This window comes from Sparus aurata, chromosome 5, assembly GCF_900880675.1.
Source record: "Sparus aurata chromosome 5, fSpaAur1.1, whole genome shotgun sequence".
NCBI classification, from domain to species: Eukaryota; Metazoa; Chordata; class Actinopteri; order Spariformes; family Sparidae; genus Sparus; species Sparus aurata.
Window position 1 is genome coordinate 21,321,396 of NC_044191.1, and position 17,630 is coordinate 21,339,025.

The following is a 17,630-nucleotide window of genomic DNA, read 5'->3' on the forward strand; positions in this document are numbered from 1 at the left end:
TGTACATCTTAAGGAAGAACTCGACAGTGTTGCAAGGAAGATAATAATCTTCTTCTATTCTTTGGCTTAAAATAATATCAGTGCTCTGCAGGGTTTTTTACTCGAATTATCAGAAAAATGAAGAACAGAACTGGCTCTACTGATTCCCTTTCATAATTAATTCAATCAATGTCCTTTAGGCTTTTACCAGCAGAACAAGTGTGTTTAAAAACTGTGATGAGGCAGAGCTGGGGTCATGGACACCAGACACCTGGTGAACACACAGAAGTCAAACTCTTTATGTGGACTATTGTTTAATTTCATTCAATACAGACAAAATATGTTTGTGAGTGCTGTTCCTACTTATTTGTTTTTACAAAAAACAAACGCATCAGCTGCCATCAGTACTGCATTTTGTCTATTCAACAAAGCATGCCATGCAAAATAAGCAGAATAACTAAGATGCTGAATTCCCACTGATCTCACAGGAACATTCACCTTTCGCCTGCATGCCCCCCTCCTCTCCCTGAATATGATCTCCTTTCCAGTCCCTGAGCCTTGTGTGAAAGAGGCCGTCACATGACGTGACTTGGCCCTTTGTGGCAGCATGCAGGGTGGCAGCGAGGCAAGTGACTAGGATTGGGAGCTGCTGTTACAGTGGGGTATTGATTCAGCACGGATTAAGGAGGGAGAGGGGAGCTTAACCTCCACCTATTTTCACACCAACCCCCCTGCCCCCACCCTCTTATTTCCTAGATTCTCTTATTTTACTTCTCAATATTTCTGTTTTTTCTTTTCCCTTCAAACTCTCTCCCAGTAGCTCTCCATCTGCTGATTTTCCTTTGCAACCACCCCCCACCCCCACCCTTCATCTCTCTGCCTGCTCCCCTCTGACCCCCTCGCTCCACCCTCCTCCAACTTCTCTCACTCTTTCTCAATGAGGTATTCATGTGACCCACCTGCTGTCCGCCGCTTAGCGTTAGCCCGACTAAAGAGCTGCTCTGTGCTCTTGTTGGCCCGTGCAGTCGGCCTGCCTCATTCACAGTTCACACGCCTGCCTCAGCCGCTGCGTGCCCAGGGCGCGAACCAAGGAGAGGGTAGAGGAGGGGGTCGACTTCCAGTAAGGGTGGGGTCTCAGGGTGGCATTGGAGCTCAGACAGGGTTCTGTCGGGCATAGGATGCTGCACAAGGTTCCTGGATGCTGGTGCACTTGGCTAAAGTCGCCATCATGTTTGGCCTGAGGAGTTCAGGTGGAAGTTATGAGAAGATGCGGAGCGAGTACTACCTAGATGTGGAGAACCCTTTCTGCCCTCAGGTTGGTGTGTCGGTTGCAGGTTTTGCTAAAAAAAAAGAAAAGAAAAAAAAAAGTGGGTGTCAGTGCTGTTAAGACATGCCAGGATGGTCCCTGACAGGTTAAATCTAATTATGTGTCTGTTTTAATATTGATTTCATAACTTATATTTGCTTCATTGGATTTTAACACATTTCAGATCCTATGCAGTTGCCTTATCTATGCAGTGACTGTGTATGTGCAATGGTCAGATGAAAGGGCTTTTGTTGAGCTCTAGTGGTATCTTCATCGAAAGGGATTTGACAGTATTTTCTTTATCATGGTCTTAATTTGTTTCTTACCTCTGTAAACTGACAAATGTTTGCTGACTGATTGCAACAGTTGAAATTAAATGCTTAACATCTATTGAATGAATTCTGTTTTCTATTCTTCTTGGAGGAATTAATCTTGCATATTTACATATTTAAGGACTGGTGACATGTTAAGTGTTTGGATGCACCCCGTATTTTAATCATTTGTGTCCGTGGTAAGTGATTTGGTTTTTGTTCAGATGTGGCAGCCCTCACATCTCCAAACTTGTCTTTCTTCACAGGTGACCAAGCAGATCCACGAGCATGAGCAGGAGAGCGAGCTGCGGGAGCAGATGTCGGGCTACAAGCGCATGCGGCGGCAGCACCAGAAGCAGCTGATCGCCCTGGAGAACAAGCTGAAGGCCGAGATGGACGAGCACCGGCTCAAGCTGCAGAAGGAGGTGGAGACACAGGCCAACAACGCCTACATCGAGCTGGAGAAGTTGGCGAAACGCCACACCGTGCACACTGAGAAGGAGGTGGGATTTCTGATGGATTCGGCCAGGGGGGCATAAGTACAGTAACCCCTAAGTTATTTCACAGATGATCACAGCGGCCTACTATGCAACAGGTGGCTGGGGGATAAGGTCTGCATTGGAAAAACAGGGGAGGACATTGAACATTGAAGTTTAAATGACCCTAAAGCTGCTTGTTGAAAAGTTACATTCTGTTCAAAAACATTATCATTTGGACCATTTAAGCTCCAACCTCGGTCTTACATTGAATGCCAGGAAAGTTTTGTTAAGATGTTACACACTACTGCCACCCAATGATACATAAGATGAAACACAAGGCCAGAAGTGGGTCACATAATGTCATGCTCTGAAAAACAAGCTGCATATCTCTGTGATTAGCACGCAGCATGCCCGACTAGCCAGAGAGATAATATATCTATGCATATACAGTGGACCAGCATGCAGCCTTAAACAGCAACATAAACACACTGTCACATGTCACAAGTGAGTGACATTGCACTCAACTAAAGCAAGAAGTCACTAGATAGTGACATCAACAGGATGTCCTCTGGTCCAAAAATGGGTTATTTTGGCCGTTAAATCTGCCTTTATATGATTATTATTCTATCCAGAACACCATTAACTGTGATATTTTTATTTTTATTTTAAAATTTTTGGCTGTCTGGAGTGGAAATCAAACTCCTGAATTAGAGCTGGAGTATTATTTTTAAAGATGTCGTAATAAAACTACTGCCAATTTTTAAATGCCCCATCAACAAGTTTCACACATATACTACGTTTTTTTAAATCTTTTTAATCAACAGCCAATAGCATAAAACATGTATAGTATAATATAATATAATATAATACAATATAATTATAACTTTGATTGCAGATTAATCTTTACCTTGATACATGCTTTGTTGATATGCTGTTAAAAATGTGTAATAGTCTTTATGAGTCTTGTTTTGTCAAACTAACAATCCAAAACCAAGCATCCGAACAAGAAAACAACAAATCCTCCAACCTGTGACCTGAGAATGTTTCTGGCATTTTCGAAACAATTAATCATTATGATGATTGTTCTGATCATTTAACTTGACGAACAATAGATTGTAGGTGGTATTGTACAACTTTTGTCATATCATGACTTTATAACAAGACTTTGTTTGAGCTGTTCAGTGGTGAGCTCCTCTTTCCCTTCCATTTCATGTGACCCCCCACCCCTTCAGATGAAGACTGCGTTAACAGATGAGAAGAAGTTCCAGCAGCAGATCGTGGCCCAGCAGAAGAAGGAGCTGACCACCTTTCTGGATAATCAAAAGAAGCAGTACAAACTCTGCAAGGAGAAGATTAAAGAGGTGTGCCGCTTGTTCGTTGCTTTCCTTATTCCTCTTTTGTACGCCTCGCTCGTGTGTGACACATGGCCCTATACGCTGTTTACTGTTGAATCATCCCTCCTCCACACAAACATTCAGCACCTCCGAAGTGGTGTTGTTGGAAGTTGTGTTGAGTCACTCAGCCTACTCACTATGTTCCTACACATGTATGTACACACAGACATAAAAAAAACTACACAGCTATGCACACAGAGTGCATTTGTGTGCCTCCACAACCTTGAAACTGAGTCCAGAGTGTACTCCTGTGGGCTGAGAGTGTGATACACTGTATTTTTCAGTGACGAGATAAGTGACCAAAATTAGGTCAGCGCAGTTAAAAGAAAGCATCGCTGGCATGGAGAGATATTTCCCACCAACTGAGGGCTATAACGGAATTAGACACCACAGAGAGCGGGGATCAGGCTCATGTGTTAAGTGCATTAGCTCGAATTGTAGATTACCTTAAAGCCCATGAAAGAGAAAGAGAATTCATACTGACGAGGGATAGATTTGGCTGGCATTTTTCAAGCCTCCTCTAGCTATGAAAGTCATTTGTAGTTCAAGAGAGAAGGTCAATTGGAGTTTGCTGTCAACACTATTCATTATTTAGACAGTGTTTATGGATGCTTTGTTTATTTTCACATTCAAACATGCACATCTAAGACAGTCTGAACATATTCTGTTTTTCACGTATCCACTTGTTAAGACTATTATGTCAAACTAGTTCCTCCCCCACAGTCCCATACCAGCCGTCTGTAGTCTGAACTGATTTTTGGATGGCTGAATGAAACATTACCACGAACCATAATGAACCAATCACAGTTCAATTTAACCGATAACTCGCTACAGCTCAGTACCAACTTCACTCTCACATTATTTCTCTGCCTCCTTCCCAGGAGATGAACGAGGATCATAGCACACCCAAGAAGGAGAAGCAGGAGCGCCTGTCCAAGCACAAGGAGAACATGCAGCATTCCCAGGCCGAGGAGGAGGCCCACCTCCTGTCCCAGCAGAGGGTATTCTACGACAGGAACTGCCGCGCCTTCAAGCGCAAAGTCATGATTAAGAGGCACGACTTGGAACAGGAACAGATCCGAGAGGTGTGGTGGATGCACATGCGTTAAAACATCATATGCGATTGAACAGGGCTAAACTGAAAGTGAGCTCAGTTGTTAATTGAATTGCTAAAATGAACAACTCAAGTTGACCAAAAGTAGGCTGTTTTTTTTTGTTGTTTGTGATGTTGGTGTAGACGGGCCCAATGTGATTTGAAGAAGAAAAAATGTTCTCAGCATACAGCTAATAATTAGACCCATTGTTCTTTGGATCTGTGATGTGTTTTCTATTAACTATAAGAAGATTATTAATCCAGAGTAAAGCAAGGCAACAATGTCATAATCTGCAAAGCTGTTGTGTAAATCTGGACAAAGTCTCAGAAAGTCCCAAAGCTTTCCGTGGGAAAAAACACCAAACTCTGAGTCAGTTCTTAGAGGATAGTGTTAGTGTTTTGTACAACAGAGAAGGTGGAGAAGCGAATGGGAAAGATTTAATGTGCGATATTTATTGATTCCTCAGCTGTTGATAATGCTCTAAGCTTAAAACATTGCAAGAGGAAAATTGATTTCTGAATGTGAAAATGCCAAGCTGAGTAAACAATGTCTCCCTCCCTTTCCTTTCCCCACATTCCTCCATCTTTCCTCCTGGTCCTCCCCAGGAGCTGAACAAGAAGAAGACCCAGAAAGAGATGGAGCACGCCATGCTGATCCGCCATGACGAGTCCATGCAGGAACTGGAGCACAGGCAGCTGAAGACCCTGCAGAAACTGCGCATGGACCTGATTCGCCTGCAGCACCAGACGGAGCTGGAGAACCAGATCGAGTACAACAACCGACGTGAGCGTGAACTCCACCGCAAGCACGTGCTGGAGCTCCGGCAGCAGCCTAAGAACCTCAAAGTGAGTTGACACGGAGGAAGATTTTACAGGTGTTATTGTCATGAAGACACAGGTGCATGAGAAGCATGGGCTCAAGGTAAAAAAAACAAAAAAAACACAATGCTTTTGATTCATTTTAAAAAAAATGTCTTGTGTCTTTGAAAAGATGAATTGGATCCACCTCTAAGATGGCGCAAGCCATGAGCAACATCTTTCATGTTGTAGGAGGTTTTGATAAAACAGTGATGCAAGATGGATGTAACATATTAATTTGGAAAAAATGGTGAGATAACATGTAAAATGTGTCACCTTTGAATGTCATTTCAGTTTGATTTGCTTTTGAGGATAATTCAAACCTTTAACCTTTAGCCTTTAATTAAACTGTCTACGTGCTCTTCTCACTTTTTTTCTGTCCATCTCCGTCCCCTCCGCCAGGCTTTGGAGATGCAGATCAAGAAGCAGTTCCAGGACACGTGTAAGGTGCAGACCAAGCAGTACAAGGCCTTGCGCCACCACCAGATGGAAGTTACGCCCAAGGCAGAGCACAAGACGGTGCTCAAGGCACTGAAGGATGAGCAGACACGCAAGCTGGCCATCCTGGCTGAGCAGTATGAGCAGAGCATCAACGAGATGATGGCCTCGCAGGCGGTGAGTGGAGACACGTTAATGTTCATATAAATGCATCACTTTATATTTACATATGAGAAATGTTGGGTCTTTTAAGGCCTCTCTCTCCACCTGTTGCTTATACTTTTACCTTTTTCTTCTTGTTGTTTGTTCTCATCTTATCTTCACTATCCTTCCCCTTTATATCGCTAATGTCTTAATCAAATCCCAACTCGTTCTCCTCCCCTCTCTTTCCGTATTTCCTGTCTGTCCCTGTTATCCTTCCACTTCCATCACTTTTCCCTGCCTCCCGTCCCCTCCTCTCTGCCCTGTCTCTCTCTATTCCCCTTTTTTCCTCTCTTTCTCTCCTTCTATGTGTTTTACCCCCACCCTCTCCCTCAATCTACCCATCTCCCTCTCTTCTGTCCCTTTGTACCTCCCTCTCCCCTGTTGCGGTCCATGGTCGGCTGTGTCAGCTGCGTCTGGACGAGGCCCAGGAAGCTGAGTGCCAGGCCCTGAGGCAGCAGCTGCAGCAGGAGATGGAGCTGCTCAATGCCTACCAGAGCAAGATCAAGATGCAGACCGAGGCGCAGCACGATCGCGAGCTGCAGAAGCTGGAGCAGAAGGTGTCACTGCGCCGGGCTCACCTGGAACAAAAGGTGTGGTGAATGAAAGTCTCATTTGCACTTCTCACTTTATAGGAGCCATACCTTTAATTTGTTTAACTGCTCTGAAAGACGTACTGTAAGTGTTTCTCAACCGCCCAATTAATGCAATGCACGGTCCTTCTTAAAAGTACAAAGAAAGCCAACATGGATATTGGATTACAAAAACAATATATGGCAGAGAATTGATTTTCTTTCAGGTATAAAAACAGCTTACCTCCTGGAGTAAACTTTGTGTTTCGCTTCAAAACCAGCCACCACTTTGAGTTGCAAGGCACGTTCGATCCATCCACCTACCCAATTAAATTTTAATGTTTAACTTTAAGCACAATGCTTTTTATTCAAAGTTCTTTTTGAACTCAGAGATAAAACTGAGCAAAGTAAAATACAAATTTATTACAGTTAACAGTTTACAAGACATGGAGAACAATGTTCTGATATTGTTGAATCAGTTAGAGGCCACCATAATTCATTAAGTGCTTGTTGGCACACCAGCTTCAGGTGGTGATCAACCAGGTGTGCAGAGAGAAAATAAGCAGGGTTTGAACCTATTTCTCAGTCTTTCCACTCAGTTTTCCAGGTGTTTGTACCTATGTGTACAATTTATCCCTGACATTGACAGCAGGCTTTTTACAAACCTGCAAGTGGGGTCATTTAAAACACAATTTTTTTCCGTTAGGTGTGTTGAGAGTAAACCGATTAGGGTCATATATTACTTTAAAACTCGTCAAATACCTCATTAAAAGGACACTGTCCTGAAGATTGTAACAAACTTTAGCATAGTAACGTGAAGACAACTCACAACATCAACTATAATATAATAGTAATTGCACTCTGTCCTTCAACATCCTGCTCTTACAGGATTTACATTAAACCACAGACGGGAAGTAAAAGAAACCTTTTAAGGATCTGAAGCATGTGTAGACAAACACAAATGGGCGGTAATGAGTAATGAATACAACAGTCGAGCGCCGGTTTCTGAGCACGCCTCGATGCTTAAGCGAACAGGTCCGGATACACATTTGCATCCACCTCAGCAGGCAGTGCGGGCATTAAAGGCGACCCAGATAGACACATTCATGAGTTCACACAGACACACAAACAGATTTCCCTCACCGCAGGTGGTGATGACAGCGGCAGGCTTTCCTGCAGGGAGCCGACAACCATTTCTCTCCACACTCCTAATGGTGTTGAAATCTCATTTAACAATATTATTCTCTTATTGTCTTATTTATAATAAGACACAGTTCTTACAGTTTAGCTTCTTTTAATAGCTTGTTCTTAGGTATTTTGTGTATATTTGCACCCTCAACCGCTCAGTGTTAACTTTTCATTGCTTTTATTTTGAAATGATAAATTATGAAGTAGTATTAATCATGACATTTGCGAGCTGTTGCAGACTGATTACTAGCTTGCTTTCATACTCTTTTAACATTGAAACACACAGTTTTAGCAATCTGTCTCGATCTTATGTAATTTGGTTGCATGACACTTGAGATAGAGGCGCATCTTTGATGTGACTATTCAGCAACCTGCCATGTGTACCAACGACATGTGATAAGATTAGAACGACGAGTACGCCTCCTTCCGAAGTGACCGACGTCATCGCTACAGTCTAGTAGACAGCACTCCGACAACAAAGGAAGAGACATTTGAAATGCCGCCCTGATCCAGTTCTGCTGGGCCCAGTCTGAGTGAGCTGTGGTGGTCTGTCGCCATCTCCTGGCCGCGTCCAGACCTGCACTCTGGAACTGGGATGATGTCATGGATTTTGAAGCACTATTGTCCTCGGGTTCGGTTCATGGTCAAAGTCTGGAGTTTTCTGTGCATGCTCAGTAGTCGGCAAGATTGCCGTATTGCACCATGCAGTTCTTTGTCTGCACCTGTGGATGTGTGTGCCGAGTTAATGCGGTTGCTCGACTGAAAGACCCAGCAGACACAACGCAATAACCTGACTAATACGACTCAGCACACTAACACCTTCAAAAAATGTGTCAAGTCTGCATCCAGTTATACCATAGTGTACCACATCTTTGAGGTTATTTTATATGGATTTGAAATGGCTACAGGGGGTGGCCAAAACACCACAAACAACTCTGCAGTGTCATGAAAACCAACACAATGGCTCTGCAGCGAATACAACATTTGTAAAGGTGACACTGTGACTGTGTTGGAGTCGGTTCAACTCTTTTGTTTGTTTTGAGGCTGCAGCTTGTACAGTGGTGTATTGAACTACATTGTATACTGAGCGCTTCTCTCTTTGTGTGTCTGCCTGGCAAATACCAACTACAGAAATTTGATGTGAGACCTGGAAAAAAGATGTGCCTGATGATGGAGTATGCCCTGGTCCCATATAGTAGTTTGCACCTACAGCACATACTAGAACTTTCCGACCTCATGTTAATACCAGTAATAATGGCTGCAGTCCACCTAATGATAGAACTTTGAACTGGCTATCTTATTTTAATACCATCAGTGAGAAGACTGGCTATTTAGGCAGACTCATTCTTAATGCCTGTCACCGGGTCAGATTCTGACGTATATGAGTCGGATTAGTCATAAAATGAACACTATTCTTTTATGGAGGGATATCATAGATACATTACCTCATCGACACGCATCCTGCAATCAACTGTGCTTCTAGCCAGATCCAGATCTTGTGGCGCTCACACCACTTTTGTCCACAGTGGGCGACAGAATCAGTAAAAAAAAAAAAGTTCCTTGTAGATGCTTTAAAACCCAGTGTTAATGTTAGTATGTCCACATGTGCTTCTCTTGCTATCTAAAGTTAAATAATTGAATTATTAGTCCAATTAAGTAAGTTGTGCTCTTACTTAAGACCTCTGGATAACATGTAGCAGCAAGAATATTTTATGAAGTTGCACACTGTTTTACTGAATTTAAAATTATTAGTAGTTCTGTTATATAACTCATACCTCACATAAAAACTTTGCTCAGTTGTCATGTCAACTAAGTACAACTTAAATTAAAACGTTGTTGTGAAAAAGGTAATTGTCTACTCCAGTATATTAACCCCGAATATCCCTCATCCCCAGATTGAAGAGGAGCTGGTTTCCCTTCAGAAGGAGCGAACCGACCGGATCAAACACCTGCTGGAGCGCCAGGAGCGGGAGACCGACAGCTTCGACATGGAGAGCATGCGGCTGGGCTTCGGAAACCTGGGCACCTTGGACCTCCCCAAGGACGACTACAGATGAGGGGCTGCCATCGCCTCCGCCGTCTCTCGTGGTCCACGGGCTCAGTACACCCCTCCTCTGTTTTTACCTGACCCGACCTGACAGTGCAGGTGTTCACTGCTGCTGATGCCCTCACTCAAACACACAAAGACGCAAAAAAAAAATCTATGATAAAACGGCTCCAGAATCAGCTGTTTTCTGGGCCGGTCAGACAGAGTGGATGGCAGGTTTTAGTGCCCCCAGACCCACCTAAACATCCTCCCCCTCCTTGCCTCTCATGGTGTCACAAGATGACAAAAAAATATGCTGGATAACTTCCTGTAGTTGTCATGTTTTTGTAAGAATAATGATAACATAGTCACAGTGATTCTTGTTTCTTGTGCAATGATGACACTTTTGGTGTGACTAAAAGTGGGGGGACGAGAGAAGGAGGGAGAGAAAAGGGTAGGGTTCGACGAGCGAAATCGCTCCACAACCATGCATTTTTTTAGAGGTGATACATCTTCTTTGGTTAGTCTGTTTTTTCAGTCTCAAACGGTGCGAAAAAAAAAAAGTCTCAAAGCGATAAATCAAACAACCGATCCTTCCACAGCCGCAAATGTGCGCTGCTTCTTTCAACACTTTTTGGTATTTATTCATCAAGACATTTTTATGACAAATTTGAATAATTTGATACTTTAAGAGACGAATATCACGATGTACATACAGGTACACTTCTGATAAATGTGACTCTTTTGGGTGAATTTGATTACTGTGGGGAGGGTGAATCATGATACTCAATACGTGTATCGTACTGATTTCTCTGCACTGGCAGCCAATGTGAATAATGATACATTTGACATGTGAACTCCAACTCCCAGCTAGCACAAAGGGCTTCATGTGGGTAGGGGGGTGGGGGGACTTGTACTTTGTGTATAGAAGGATTTATGGAGAGCTTTTACTTATTTTCGTATTGTATTTTAACTGTCACTTGAATCAGAAAAGAATTTTTAAAAGGCGCTTTTTTCTCCCCCCTCCTCAGATAGTATTTGAGTCATCTATCAATGGGATTTTCATTTGATTCTTTTTTTTTTTTTTTGCTTTACACAACTCCCAGGCTGTGTATTTTCTTATCAACCAGACCAGTATGATGCTTTATTATTGCATGCACTTTAATTTTTTTTTCCAGGTTAAAAAGAAAGCATGAATCTGTCAGAGCTTTTAATTATATTTGTAAATAAAGTGCTCATCACACAAACTAAGGATGTGTTGTTATGTATGTCCAGCTATAATACCTCATATCATCATATTCACTTGCATCAGCAAAAAGCGGAGATGATGAACAAACCAGGAAATAAATAAAGTAGTTTAGTTTAAAGTGGTTTAAGACTCATTTAAATGTGCCACACCTCTGACTTTTGACCTGGAAGACCATAAGTAGACCTAGTGACTGTTTTATGTTGTTGTTAACAATTAATGGATAAATGTTTATTTTGTAAATTATTTTAATAATTCCTCTTTTAATTGCCCATTAAAATATCAACTAATACATTACTTTTATTTATAGATTGATAAATAGTAATATCCATGAATACATATTTTCATTTTACACCGAGTTATACATTAATGAAATGCTTGTGGTCTTCCACAGAAAACGTGTTCAACAATTCATCAATTCTACCCTGCAGAAGAAGCCAACTGACTTTAAATATCATACCTGATATAACAAAGCTTTGTGAACATAAAATCCAGATGGGGCCACTGCACTGTGCTCTAGTCTGTTTTTTCAGGGGTTTAAATTGTACAGTTAGTTGCAGTTTTTTCACATAAATCTCAAAAATCCTTGGAAAAATCAGGCGATTTTCTGAAAGATCTATATTTTACATTGCAGAGCTGGGGAAAGTGAGCTCAGGTCACAGTACATAAAAATAATGACCCAGTTGTGAGCAAGAACAAAGGTTATTAAACGTATGTTGGATAACAGACAGCAAAGTTCATGACAGGTACTCCTATTTGCAGCACTCTGAAGTCACCCAGACTGTCAGGGACTATTTGGTAGAACAGTTATAATATGGTAAAGTATTTTCTAAATATATGTAATAAAACAGTTGCAAATGAAGCTAACTGTCGTGCAAGGAACCTTAAAGAAAAGGAGGGTTCATTACTTCACCAAGTCTTGCTTTGGTGACTGTGAAGAGGTGTGTTCTTTCATTTTCTGGAGGGATTTCTTCCTCAGAAGTCAAACGACGTAGATATGTTATAGTGTTGTTATAGGTTATAGTGTTTCTTCATGCATCTCCCATTAACTTAAGTACAGTTGTCACCATAGCATGAAAACCAAAGCGAGATTCAGTGACATAAAGACAACGCTGCCTTCCTTTCAGGTTCCAGGTTTTGTGTTTCTCACTTTAAGACTTTGTTGAATCAGTGATGAAAATGTTTCAGTTGAAAGAAATACCAATGGAACAGGGCCAGAACCTCTCACCCAGGAACTAACTTCAGATCCTAATTCTTACCGTTGAAATGTGGGTCCAGTATTTTTGACACCTTTAACACTAAATGATGCTGTACTGTTTCTGCAAATGAGGTGCTAAATACAAACCACCTCTGAAAATGATATACTCCTGCTTCAAATGAATTTGATCTTAATGGAAAAAATTCCTCTTGTTGTTCCTCACATAAATCATCATTATACTTTACACATGTTTAATAATAAGATGTTACAGAAGACTCAAGTTGTTAGAGTGGGTTTCTCAGCATTTATCAGCCATAAAATATTTCGACAACGAACACACTATTTCAGTGTATAGCAGATTTATTGCAGAATAGTGCAGGTGATGACAGTGAGCAGAGTGGATAGTATTGAAAATGGCATGGTTAGGCAACAGTGCAACAGTGGGAGAAAATACTGTTAGAAGGCACACTCACAATAAATGCTTTGTTACTGTTGGGGATTTTGCTGCTTAAAAGAATGGGGATTTCCAATAGAACGCAGCCACCGAGGGAATCCCTAGTGCTGGAAGCTTCAGAGTAGTCTTTTTTTTTTTTTATTTACTTATTTTCCGGCCAGCTGGTCGTACAATTTGGGGACGTAGTCGTCCCACTCAGCCTGGTAGCAGGTTCCCGCCACCGGGGCTCCCAGGTTGTATTTCTTCCTGAAGCTCTGGAGCTTGAACATGCCGCGGCCGTCTCCGGAGCGGTTAGTGAGGATGGCCTCGGAGCAGGACAGGCTGCCTGTTTGCTCGTACACCAACCACACGTACCTGTGGAGACCTGAGGGGGTCAAAGATTAAGATTTTTTATTGTTGCATCAAAGTACTCCTGGAAAACAACCTCTTAAAAACTATTACTTACTGATGTCAGGGTACAGAAAATGTTTAAGATAAACAGTTAATTTTTTGTTTCAAGTCTCCAGTAGAGACTTGATTTCAGAAGCCACGTGTATTTTCCCAGAGCAGTTTCATTAAAACAATTATGAAATACAGTCTCATGTCTGAGATTGTGGAACCAAATATCTTACTGGGAACACACTTACACTTATATTCTGTAAAACAAAAACTGCTAGTGCAAACAAACATTTTGCAAAATAAAAGACACAAATCCATCAAATCATCCGTTGGCTAAACAGCAAGACAACCATCATTATTTTTTAAAAGAGCTTTTCTTGTTTTGTCATCTCTCACCTGTGCCCTGAGGAGGACCTGAGCCCACGTAGTCCGACATGACGCAGCCAGAGGAAACATCATTCCCTTTCATGTTGACCACCAGGAAGTGGTGCCACTCTCTTTTGAGAGAGGAAAAAAAACAATCTAATTTAGTTGCAATGAAATTGGTGATATTGTGTTTTTAAAAGAACAACAAAGTCATACACTTTAGATTCTATCATTAGGGAGTCCTGGCTTTAAAACTAAGATTAGTGTTTCAAGGATATATTTTTTTATTATTACCATATAAAACACCTATTAACACAATGCAAACCAGGAGCCAGTGACTACAAGACTGAACCCCTTCGGCTCCCTACAGTACAGAAATGAAAAGCTAGAAATGGCTCCCTTAAAATTTCGACCATTACAGGAGAACTTCGGTCGTTTTTAACTCGAGGTTACCGAGTGCTGTCATTAGGAAAAATATTTGGCACAATATTTACCGAGTATTAGAACGGCAGCTAAAGCGAACCTATGGGGGCAGACATCCTTAAGTTTCACTTTCGGTTATGTCTGCCCCATAGGTTCGCTTTAGCTGCCGTCCTGATATCCGGTCAATCTTGTGCAAAAAAATCACTTTATTGTTCCTACTGACAGCACTCGGTAACCTCGATCAACAGAGGTATGAGTTAAAAACGGCCTAAGTTCTCCATTAATTGCATTTTAATGGAACAATTTAGTAAAGTCTTTGTCACAGAAGTTGCTGTTCGCCTACTCCTCCCACCTGAATTTGGGGTCCTTCCTGCTGGGGGCGTCAGGGTCGGTCAGTGCCAAGGTGTACAACTTACTGGAGTCACATCCTTCCCACTCGATGCAGGTGGGTCGGTTCTGCACCTGTAGGCGAACACAGTGAAAATGACCGAAGCCGGTTCGTTAACTCGACGTCGGGATGGCCGGAAGGCCGAGCTTTGGCAGCTCTGACAGCCAATTGGGGGCGCCATTCACCATATTTTACGGCTGCAGTCATGCCGAAAGCATTATGTAACCCAATTTATTTTTGTCAAACATTAACAAACACGTTGCTACCAAATAATCGTCCTCAAAGCAGTGCTTGTTAGGAGGAGTGCGTGTTAGCATGGTGCTCGCTTTTAAGCAGAGACGTTCTACTATTGCCTAGAAGGACTTTGTTTTAAGCTAACGCTCAGTAACGACGCTAAATTGTTAGCTTGGCTAGCAGACAACAGTTAGCTGACTAACCTGTGTCGGCGTGAGCACTTTCCCGAGCTCGTCGATTTCCACAGAGCCGTATTTGACGGTCAGGGGCTGTGCAGGCTTTTCCTCGACCTCTGTTAGCTCAAGAGGTCCGGTCCACTGGCTCAAATCTACGGGCATTTTGAATTAAAGTCGGATTGCAGACGCTGCTGACTGTCTTCCTCGTGGAGGCAAACAGAAACTGCCAAAAGTGGCGCGTTCACGTACCAACAGGAGATATAGAAACTGCTGAAGACTTTGGGCGCTTGCTGAAGAAGTTGTACCACTTGAAACGAAAATATCTCAGCAAGTTGAAATCAGCCTTAAACGAACTATGCATCTTTTAATAACCCTGTCAAAGTTAATTATCTGCTTAAGCGTTGATAGCATCAGATAGTTTTGATATAAATTCCCACGTCATTACCAAGTTTGTTGACCATAGCCTACTAGTGATATATAAGTAGTGTATATGTGCTGATATGCCTTTGTAATTAAAACACCAAGTCAAATGGAAGGTTAATTAACTTAATTAACTTTTAAGCTTCCTGTTTTAGGCACAATGTGGTGGTTTACATTTTTCCCAGTGCTTTGACTACACGTGAACTGCACAAAAAGCACCAGCTGCATGTGACCGCCAGAGGGCGATGTCGCCCCACTGTCACAAGGATGGTGATTTGCTACGGTTCGTGTCAATCACATTACCCGTCCTGAGTCCGTCCCTCCTCCAGCTCACATGCTCCATTAACACACTTTCTGTTTCCAGACATCCCATTTTTAGAAACTGGGGCCTGACTATAACAGGACGGTGGAATATTTTACATGTGAGAACAGAGGATTGTGCTTCCTCTTACTCAGATACAACATTTCCCTCTATGTGGTGACAGGAGATCAGATAGTAGTTTAGAGAAGCAAATGGTAGTGAATGAATGATCTCATCTGGCAGTGGTTTGAATTTGCATCCCACAAAACCGCAAACGTGACTCACAGATTTGGTAAGATACTTCCCTGTATGTGAAAAACAATGTTGTAATGATGTAATATTAGACAAACTATATAGTTTAGGCCTTAAACAATAGGCCCAGAAATGAAATCCTAATAATAATGATGATTCCACTACGTCTCTGTGCCAAACATTGTACTTTTTACCCCACTACATTTATCTTACAACTTTAATTGGTACCGTTTTAGATTCCATGTTTTTTTACTCCATGCCTGTGAAAACCACATGTCTCTAAATTTTAGGGCTGGGTATCACCAGGTACCTTGTGATACGATACTATCACGATATTTTGCCCACGATAACGATTATATCACGATACAGCGATTCTGCGATAATCAATATATTGCAAGGAATTTCATCCACGATACATCACGATATCTGTGTCACTGAAGAAATTCAGAATTTATTGACTGCAATGAATCAATTTCACAGGAATTACAAAACATTGTCAATCAATTTCACATGAATGACAGCCAAGTAAACAAAGAGTATATTGCACAGTGTCTCTTCTTAACACACACACTGACTACAACTATCATTAAATATCTATATGTGTGGGTTTCAGATCTACTTAAACCATTTTTTAAATTTTATTTGGTTGTATACCTATGTTTGAATAAAGATAAAGCTGTCCTCCAAAGAGGGGTGGTGGGCCAAAAAAAAAAAAATTATTATTTTTTTTTTTTTTTTTTACATTTTTAAATATCGATATTTGGCACCAGTGTATCAATAACGTACCTCAAGACGAAATATCGCGATATATCGTAGTATCGATATTTTGGCACACCCCTACTAAATTTGGTAGTTTTTAATGCTTCTGGTAAACAAAAAGATTGGAAGTTCCTTTATGGGTTGATACAGTGCTCCTTCTTCCTCAGCTAAATAAAGCCTCAACATAATTGACAGAGCGTTTTTTCTAAGCTCATAAAAAATGTACTTTTTAGAGATACTTTGTCCTCACAAGATGTGACCAACAGATGATGATCTTAAAGAATATAGGCTAATGCATGGCTGTAGATTAAACTCCCAAACAGTTATGGCTTGGATGTATGGCCTTAAAGTTATTACACAATATTTTCTGGCCACATTGCGATATGAGATATATACCTCAAATTATAAAATATACAGTACTTTATAAATGTTAGGATCAGGTGACAAAATCAAATATTACAATATTTTTGATCAAATAGGCCCTACTTCAATATTAACATTGCAACAATAGTGTAGAGAAGACTAGTGGTACTTTCACAACTTACCAACACAATGAGATTTCTGATCAATAATCTTCATTAATGTAGATATAATAACTAATGTGGGTAAAGGCATATTGGAACAAGTGTCTGGTAAGTTGGATTAGTTTAAAAAATGAAATCACGCAACTGTTCATGCAGCCTTTTAAACAAGGAAAAGACAATTGTCCATCCATCCATTACTACCTGAGAAATCCAAGCAAATGTAGAAAAACACCCTCTCATCTCACATTGTTTAAGAATTTTGTCTTAAGAAAATGATTGAAAACCATCCTTCATCCAATTTTCATGGAAATCTGTTTGGTATTTTTTGTGTAATCCTGTTGACAAACCAACTAACTTGCCGATATACCTTTTCCACTGGTCAAAAATCCCGCTTGAACCTGCTAAGATCAGGTTTTTGTTTGCAATGGGAATGTGTAAACTTTTAAGCATTTACACCCATGTCAATTGACTCTGCAGTAGACACAGGTTTTTATCAACTCGTCTTGGCTTTCGATACAGAAGACCAGGGTGAGCACGTAAAATTTTGCCGTGCAAAGTGATGAAGCTTTATCACTTTGCGTGGTGGTGCGTAAATAAAGAAGGAATTTGGCATGGACGTTTTATTACTGCACACAGGGTTGGAGGTGGAGCCCCATTAAAAAAAGC

The 17,630-nt window shown here is 41.3% G+C and overlaps 2 protein-coding genes across 2 annotated transcripts in view; one reads left to right on the forward strand and one right to left on the reverse strand.

Moving 5' to 3' along the window:
- The window catches only part of taok3a (TAO kinase 3a), a 73,564-nt gene extending 62,468 nt beyond the window's left edge, over nt 1-11,096 (forward strand). The window contains 8 exon segments of the mRNA XM_030416095.1: nt 1,863-2,099; nt 3,308-3,436; nt 4,351-4,554; nt 5,169-5,408; nt 5,823-6,035; nt 6,470-6,652; nt 9,715-9,870; nt 9,872-11,096. Coding sequence (XP_030271955.1) covers nt 1,863-2,099; nt 3,308-3,436; nt 4,351-4,554; nt 5,169-5,408; nt 5,823-6,035; nt 6,470-6,652; nt 9,715-9,870; nt 9,872-9,982 — 1,473 coding nt within the window. The 3' untranslated portion in view covers nt 9,983-11,096.
- Nucleotides 11,097-12,631: 1,535 nt separating this feature from the next.
- Nucleotides 12,632-14,958, reverse strand: pebp1 (phosphatidylethanolamine binding protein 1). The gene is made up of 4 exons (XM_030416096.1): nt 14,736-14,958; nt 14,263-14,372; nt 13,518-13,618; nt 12,632-13,107 (listed from the first exon to the last, which is right to left on the reverse strand). The coding sequence occupies exons 1-4, from the start codon at nt 14,868-14,870 to the stop codon at nt 12,890-12,892; spliced, it is 564 nt and encodes a 187-aa protein (XP_030271956.1). The 5' UTR covers nt 14,871-14,958; the 3' UTR covers nt 12,632-12,889.
- Nucleotides 14,959-17,630: the final 2,672 nt, after the last annotated feature.

Coding starts and splice junctions, on each gene's coding strand:
- pebp1 (XM_030416096.1), bottom strand. CDS start 14,870: ATGCCCGTAGATTTGAGCCAGTGGACCGGACCTCTTGAGCTAACAGAG. Junction 13,619..14,262: donor AGGAAGGACCCCAAATTCAG/GTGGGAGGAGTA, acceptor CTCTCTCAAAAG/AGAGTGGCACCACTTCCTGG. Junction 13,108..13,517: donor AGGTCCTCCTCAGGGCACAG/GTGAGAGATGAC, acceptor TGACCCCCTCAG/GTCTCCACAGGTACGTGTGG.